This window comes from Epinephelus lanceolatus, chromosome 10, assembly GCF_041903045.1.
Source record: "Epinephelus lanceolatus isolate andai-2023 chromosome 10, ASM4190304v1, whole genome shotgun sequence".
Taxonomy (NCBI): domain Eukaryota; kingdom Metazoa; phylum Chordata; class Actinopteri; order Perciformes; family Serranidae; genus Epinephelus; species Epinephelus lanceolatus.
Window position 1 is genome coordinate 5556412 of NC_135743.1, and position 8222 is coordinate 5564633.

Here is an 8222-nt window from a genome sequence, read left to right on the forward strand (position 1 = left end):
CAGAAGGCAATTTTTTGGAAACAGCACCATCTGCGTTGTCATGTAAACTTGCACTACGCATTTCCTCTGAAAATGGAGACTTTTCTCACATGAGCATTACGGTTCCAGTCACGAGGCATGCGCAAGGAAGTCGACCATCACAACAACAATGGCAGATTCCCGAGCTCTGTTTGTGCTGCTCAACCTGTTGAATTTATCAAGGCCTCTCCAGTTAAGTGCAACTCTACCTCATCGCCCATTCAGACAAACATTAAAACTATTTATTGTTGATTTCTTTCTGCTGATCATGAAAAATCTGAGTTTTCTGTCAGAAAGAGAACCTTTTTTTTTGTGGCTGAATTTTCAGAGTATTCAGTTTCTGGACAGAGCAGTAACATAACATGTACTGTGGATTGTTACTGCAACGTCATTGTAATGGTGTCTTGTTAACCCATGAGGGCTGGGTACATGTAAGTGTGCATGACAAATAAAAATCAATCAATCATTAACTGTATAATCTATCGAAATGCAGCGTCATTTTAAACATCATTTATATTGTATTTAAAATCTGGAGGGGCACTAAGGTGGCTTTCTTCACTGTTTGAAGAGTTCAATTGCCCCTAAAAGTACATGCAGTTACACCCTCGTGTTACCTTCCATATCCATGATCATAATCCGTATTGATCAGATTCAGTATTGATTAGAATCAGTACTGTATTGGAGGAAAAAGTGACAGATATTCTAGAGAGAGATGAGTATACTATTAGAATGATGTAAACTACGGTGATTCAGCAGGTAATGTCTTTTATTAAAATATATATATATATTTTAAACTCTGGGAACAAAAGTGGAGCTTCAGTAACACAATCAGAACAAGAAGTTCCCACACACAGAGGGGTCAGTGAAGTGCACATGCCCCATTCAAGTGACAACAACAAAAAACAGAGGTGAACAAACATGTAAAACTAACGCGTTCACTGAGGGCAACACAGCCACTTCCTGCTTCTACACCTGGAACTCACCTGAGACCAAACTAAAGTCTGAGCTCCTCCCCTCTACTGATCAATCACATCAATCAATAATCCTCCTGTCAAATTAAAGATGAAAATCATTAACAATCATCTGTCTGTTTAAATGAAATAATGAAGCGTCAGTTATTTAATCAAACTGTCGGTAGAAAATGAGTTTAAGGAAAAAAAAACAAAAAAAAAAACCCTGAACTGAACCCCCGATCACAACAAATCAAACTTGTTTCAGTCCCCGCCCTCAGACTCAGTCCCAGATTGTCTCCGTCTGTCCAGCCATTGACATGTACTCGTCCAGGTCTGCGTCCAGGCGGCTCTTGGACATGGACATGTAGTCATCCAGCTGCTTGTCCAATCGGCTCTTGGACATGGACATGTACTTGTCCAGCTGTGCGTCCAGCTGCTTCTTGGTTGGTATCTTGGCTTTGCTCCGGCCCCACCACCTGCAGGTGTTGGCCCCGCCCTTCTGCAGGTGTGTTCGTCCTGCAAGACAACAACGATCAGTGGGCTCAAGTATTAGACTGTTTATTACTGTAAATGGGAGAAAGACACCCTTCGTTACTGGTCTCTGAGCCAATGAGTTTAACAGACAGGTGTGCAGTCTGAGCTACAGACACAGTCAGGTCAGTGAACACATCACCTGTTCAAGTGCTGTATCATCAGGTCCATTTAACCCTCTCACCTGAGCCCAGAATGGGCGTTACATTATTTTTTATTTTTACTGTGAAGGTGAAGCCCTTCATCCAGATCTGGTTCAGTCGGATCATTAATGAGGTAAAAGGCTCTGTATTCAAACAGCTGTAATCATTTACCTGAATCTGGAATAGCGTCATGACCTGACAGGTGAGTGTGTTCCTGATCAGTGTGAGTTTGTGGTGAGAACTCACCTGCAGTTAATTTCTGAATGTTTCTCGTCCTCAGGAGGCGACGCTGCCCGAGTCGACTGTGGAGGTTACGTCGTCCTGCACACGAGGCACAGACAGGTGTGACTACAGGTACAGGTATAACTACAGGTGAGGGTGTAACTAGGAGGTACAGGTATAACTACAGGTGAGGGTGTAACTGGAAGTGCAGGTGTAACCACAGGTGAGGGTCTAACTAGGAGGTACAGGTATAACTACAAGTGAGGGTGTAACTGGAAGTGCAGGTGTAACCACAGGTGAGGGTGTAACTAGAGGTGCAGGTGTAACCACAGGTGAGGGTGTAACTAGAGGTGCAGGTGTAACCACAGGTGAGGGTGTAACTAGAGGTGCAGGTGTAACCACAGGTGAGGGTGTAACTAGAGGTGCAGGTGTAACCACAGGTGAGGGTGTAACTAGGAGGTACAGGTATAACTACAGGTGAGGGTGTAACTAGAGGTGCAGGTGTAACTAGAGGTGCAGGTGTAACCACAGGTGAGGGTGTAACTAGGAGGTACAGGTATAACTACAGGTGAGGGTGTAACTAGAGGTGCAGGTGTAACCACAGGTGAGGGTGTAACTAGGAGGTACAGGTATAACTACAGGTGAGGGTGTAACTGGAAGTGCAGATGTGACTACAGGTGAGGGTATAACTACCCCTACAGGTGTAACTACAAGTACAGGTGTAAAGACAGGTGAGGGCCTAACTGCAAGTGCAGGTGTAACTAGAGGTGCCGGTGTAACTACAAGTTCTGGTGTAACTTGAGGTGCAAGTGTAACTATACCTGCTGGTGTAACTACAAATACAGGTGTAAAGACAGGTAAGGGTGTAACTACAGGTGAAGACATACCTGCAGGTGTAACTACACCTGCCAGTATAACTACAGGTAATGGTGTAACTACACCAGCTAGTGTAACTACAGTTGAGGGTGTAACTACAAGTAGAGGTGTAAAGAGACAGGTGAGAGTTTAACTACAGGTGCAGAAGTTACTACATGAACAGGTATAATGGTGGAGGAGTTCTTATTGTTCAGATATAAAAGCTGGTCAGTATTTTTTTCCTGTTAGTTAACTGATTGATTCCTCTTTATGAGTCATCATCTCAGCAGTGGTTGAACCAGGAGAGATACACCTCCACCAGGTACTCACCCCTGTAGATGGATCTGAATCTGGTTCTCCACCTGTATTTGTTCCTAAAGCTCCAGAAGCCTCTAGGCCTGGTAGTCGAGAGGCGTCGAGTCACTTGCTGCCAGCCAAGTCGAGTCCAGACGCTCCTCCTCCTCCTCAGACGCTGCTTCACCCCCACAGACATGTCACAGGTCTGCAACAGGTTGGAGATCAGAGGGTCGACCAGGTAAGTTTAGGAGAGACAAACAGGTAAGGTTGGGCTTTAATCATCACTCCTTCAGGTGGGAGGATTATATTAAATATAATACAACCTGTCACACTGTTTCCTGTCAAAGCATCTGGGACAAGTTCAGCACTGACAAAACGTAGCAAGACATTTATTTAAATGTAAACGGTGGCACAATGAACACCCTGCTGTTTTGTGTAAATGCCTTTTGATTTAATTTAATTTAAAGGGGCCTTATGTTTTTCAAACCATAGTAAAATTTTATCCTCCGTTTTCAGATTAAACATACACCTGGTAAGATCCACTGTGACTTCACCACGAGACAGAAGTGACCTTTTGTTCTTACTGCTCCACACAGCTCTGTAACTCACCTGCAGCGATGACCAACTCTCTCTGCTCACCAGCAGGACCACCTGTGGGGCATCAAACACCTGCCTCTGCTCCAGCAGGACGGGGTCAAAGGTCCTCATCCTGGAATGGCACAGCTGGTTCTCCAGCACCTGAGAGAAGCTACAGGGTAACAGACAGAGAGAGGAGTTCAAGGACGTACTAATATTTTTATTTCTTTGTATGAACTGAATGATATTATGAGCTTTAATGACCCACATCAAATTATGGGATCATGGTGATTCATGGCAAAGAAGAAATACTCATTTTTCAAGAAGCAGTACAGGATGGAAAATGGAATAATCAAATATAAAGGATCAATACACGTTCACCCAAATGTGATTAAATGAGTGTCTCACCGCTCATTGAGGGAAACTGCTGAGGTGCTTCTCAGGAAAAACGACGGTGGTTTGGATGCATCCATCGGCATCCAGTCCCCCTGACTCATCCTGCTGCAATCACAAAACTGATGGTTGAAAAAACGCATCTGGGGCGAAATCTCGTTCACCTGCGAGCTAATTAACAAAGACCAACGCCCTTTTCATTACTGAGAGGGCAAACACGACGAAATCCGTGCATCCTCTTTATGACAAAAACTCCCTTTCAATTCGGCACAGAAACACAAGCAGTAGCAGTTATTTAAATGTACAGCAAGCGTAAACTTTCCATTGTAACGTGCTGCAGCAATCACGTTAAAAGTCGTACTTTAGTCAACAATAAGTGCAACTTTGTGGTTCAAATGACAGCCGAATTTGAGACAATACGACAACAATTCACAAGTATTAAACTGTGGTAAATAAAGTATTCTCACTTTGCCGACTAACTCCGAAATATTAATATTTGGTTAATTTTTAAAAGGGATTCGCCGCCATTCTCTCCATACAAAGGCGGCACGTTGTGAGTTTAAGCTAGCACTAGCTTCTGTTCTTTGTCGCTGTGAAGGTAGCGTCGGTTTTAGTTAAAGTAAACTAAGTTAATAGAGAACGTTGTTACAAATGTGAGCAATAATGTAAAGAGTTTACCTTTCACCTTTTGCTACGAGGCGGAGACACACCTGTTCACCACCGCAGTCTCAGGTGACCTCGACTGAGCGCAATGCTAATCGGCTAGCTTGCCGTTGCCATAAACGTTGGGTACCGTCCGCTAATTTCGCAAAGCGTTTTATCTTCTGCCGTTTTCGCGACCAGCTAAAATTAGTTGCTTTATAAGTGTAACTCACGCTTCCCGAATTAACTCAACAAAATTACACACACAGGGTAAAGTTCATTCACTTAAAGTTTGGGCGCTAATACCGACGGTGCTTATGCTATAGCTAGCTAACCTAGCAGCATCTGGTGTTGTAGCTTAACAACAGTTAAGACTGAAACTCAGAGTAAATAAAATGTTTCTAAATTAACTGATAAATCAGAGACAGCTAACACCGGCTACCATTAGCTAACGGTCAAGTTTATTTTTAACTTACTGAGTAACTTCATGCAGCCTTTCTGTCTTAACTAAGGGACTGTACTTAACTTATCAGAGTAGGGGCTCGGGTATGACTTTTTGTTTTTAACTAAATGTTGACCATTTCCTGAAGCTACAGTTTTATTCCCTTGAGCCTCCGGGGATTTTTTTTACTTTATTAAATGTTTTTGGTAATATTCCCATCAAATGTAGGTACTGGAGCCAATGCAACGAGAAAACAGTATGGAAGTGAAAAACTGTACACAACAGTGGCAGGCAGTAACTTGGCATGACAGACATTATTATATTTAAAAACTTACACTTTCATGTATGGAAGTTAAAAGTTGAAAACAAAATCCAAAAAGTCTTGCATTTCCACAAAGGTCATGCGTGCAGGAGTGCAGATTTTAATGTTTTTTATAGGATCTGCTTTGTGCAAACAGTTTATCTTTGGCAGAGGTCTACATCACGCACAATGTGTTTAAAGATAGGGGTGGGCAATGTGGCCCAGTTATTACGATAAAATTACAAATTATTTTAAAAAATATATTAATTTAAGAAAAAAGAATTGCAACAAAATCAGTGATCTAGTTTTACAGTTTGCTTCAAATATTCTGTAAAAGCTAAAATGATCTCTCATTTCTTTAGTTTGTGAACAACAACAGTAACTCAGAGTGAGATTCAGATTCTGTTACAATATTAATAGTTCAACTAAATAAAATCTACAACAAATTACACATTTAAACAGCTCACAAATACAAAAAAATGTCCCTTGGGATCTATATATATAAATCAACAGGTGATTTCCTTCTTTTAGTAAAATCCTAAATGATTGAGTTGTTTTCCACCTGGACCTTTATGCTCTGCCATTTCTCCTCTAATCATCACGCTGTAACCTGTGACAGGCTGTTATGATACCACAACTATCACACATTCACTTATATGGAGTTTTTTGTTGAGCTGTGAGCGTCACGTAGGTTTACATTACCAAAGGTTTATGACAAAATCAGAGAGAGGAGAGGGAGAGACGCTGTGCTGCTGCCAGAGGAGCCGCTGAATGAGTTCCCTCTGAGCAGTAAGTCACTAAAAGAGTCTGAGAAGTCCGGGGCTGTTCATAAAACATTCAGGACGCCACAGTTTATTCTAGTAGTAGTGATTTTTATTCCGAACATGCAAATGATATATAATGTATATATGAATAAGTAAAACAGAAATAATAATACAAAAATGGACAATCAAGAGAATTTTAGAAAAGAAAACAGCACAATAATTTCACTTACATGTCAGAAAAGGGGTGGGAAGAAGTACAACTTATTTAACCCCGCCCCTTCTCCATAAAATATTAATAATAGTTATTTATCTCCCTGTTCCTTTTACATTACTCTTTTCTTATTTATATATGCATATATACTTATTCCACACCACTGAAGCTGCTCCTCTTTTTGGAGCCACCGTGGAGTGGTTGATAATTCACTAATATGTTTATGGTTATTTTGAGGTTTTCTGCAATAAGTAGTTTTATTTAAGTACATTTTCCTGATTGTACTTACATACTTTTACTTAGGTAAAGCAGGACATCTACTTGTAATGGAGTATTTCTACTGTATGGTATAAGTACTTGCGTGTTATCATTATTAGTAGTAGTATTATTATGTGTAATGATGTCGTCATTGGGGCCAAAATAATCTTTGATACACAAGTGTTTATATATTTTCTGAGTTTATATTTTTTCTCTTCACCACAAGATGGCGCCAAAGTCTTTCTTTCCATCGACCTGCCAATCACCTGGTAACCAGGGGCAACCACACACGGAGCAGAGCAGAAGTCACGCACACCAACAAACTTTGTGACAGAAGTTAAAAATCACCGGAAAACGTGTTTCCTGTCACAACCTTCAAAATAAAAGTTGAGGTTAGCTTGTGACTAATGTATAGAGTGTAAAAAGTTTTAAGTGAGGGTGATTCTGCTGCCAGATGTTGAAGTTTATTGATTGGTTGGGTGTGAACGTTTAGGGACCAGACTTGTTTTTGCAGATTTGCCCATTTCAGAGTAATATATATTAGGGAGTGTTCATTACTTATGAGGGGGTGAGGGGTGCAAAAAGGGGGAGCACTGAGGCAGGACTTAGGTTTTTATTTTGGTTTGGGGGAGGAGCATATACATTTAAATGGTTATATGTTGTATTAATTTTACCGTAGACTTCTTAAGACAACATGCCTTATAAACGTTTTGTGATTCAAAAAAAAAACAAACAAACAAACAAACATGGTTTGAAAGGCATGTTTTCTTTAAAAATTGCCAAAATCACACCATTTATTATAGCCAGAGACTGTATAAAACAGAAATTAACAGATTTGGCCTATATCAGATTTTCAAACTTGCACCTGCTTCTGTCAGAAAAAAAAACATAACCAAATCTGACCTTGAAATAGTGCAATCCGGTGTCATTCTGAAGTCGTCGAAATCCGGCAATTGGCGGTGACTTACGGCATCAGACATTGATGGAAAAAGCCACTCTTTAACGTCAGCATGATATGCAGCCGGTGGCTGTTTTAGTTTAATGGCGCTTGGTGGCGTCAGGAGAAAACGCTAAGACAAGAACAAAAGTTAAGCCAGGGAAAGTAAGAGTAGGGTGGGTGGAAGTTGTGGTGAATGGGTCCAACAAACACCCAGGATTTTCACCCAGGAGAGCAGTGTTCACATCCTGTAAGATTATAAAGCCAAACCCTGCCTTTTTTTTTTTCCTAAACCTGACCACGTGTTTTTGTTGTTGGAGGAAAAAAAACTTCAATTTGCGTTGTTGTACCGACATAGTGCATTTATTTTGATAGAGACTGTATGTAAACAGTAAATTTCCTGTGAAAACAGAAGTATATTTTGAAAGAAGACAATGCATGTAACAGGCAGAACTTGACACGGCGTCCCAGAACATCAACAACCCATGCACCCAGGGTACCTTGCATGTCGTATCTGGACGTGGAAAGTCCATGACCAAATGTTGATATGTGGCGCGGTCGGAGTGAGAATGTGTTGAATAGTGACATTTCATCAAAATCACTTTTTTCTTTGTCTCATTTTAAGTTTGGCCAAAACTAAACCGTTTATACGAACTCACCAGCCTGCACGACTAAAGTG

The 8222-nt window shown here is 41.0% G+C and overlaps 1 protein-coding gene across 4 annotated transcripts; it reads right to left on the minus strand.

Annotated features, from left to right (window-relative positions):
- Positions 1–773: 773 nt before the first annotated feature.
- Positions 774–5171, minus strand: LOC117265854 (uncharacterized). 4 transcript variants are annotated; one of them, XM_033640612.2, is made up of 6 exons: positions 5107–5171; positions 4004–4096; positions 3629–3767; positions 3053–3224; positions 1892–1966; positions 774–1487 (listed from the first exon to the last, which is right to left on the minus strand). In XM_033640612.2, the coding sequence occupies exons 2-6, from the start codon at positions 4090–4092 to the stop codon at positions 1252–1254; spliced, it is 711 nt and encodes a 236-aa protein (XP_033496503.1). In that variant the 5' UTR covers positions 4093–4096; positions 5107–5171; the 3' UTR covers positions 774–1251. The 4 variants fall into 4 exon arrangements, with proteins under 4 accessions (XP_033496503.1, XP_033496502.1, XP_033496499.1 ...); XM_033640611.2 differs by lacking the exon at positions 5107–5171 and adding an exon at positions 4674–5075; XM_033640608.2 differs by lacking the exon at positions 5107–5171 and adding an exon at positions 4667–5075.
- Between the last annotated feature and the right edge of the window lie 3051 nt (positions 5172–8222).

Excerpts from the sequence above, each read along its gene's own strand:
- LOC117265854 (XM_033640612.2), bottom strand. The coding sequence starts at position 4,092 with ATGAGTCAGGGGGACTGGATGCCGATGGATGCATCCAAACCACCGTCG. Across the intron at positions 3,225-3,628 it reads AGAGTTGGTCATCGCTGCAG|ACCTGTGACATGTCTGTGGG; the intron begins GTGAGTTACAGA and ends AACCTGTTGCAG. Across the intron at positions 1,967-3,052 it reads ATTCAGATCCATCTACAGGG|GACGACGTAACCTCCACAGT; the intron begins GTGAGTACCTGG and ends CCTCGTGTGCAG.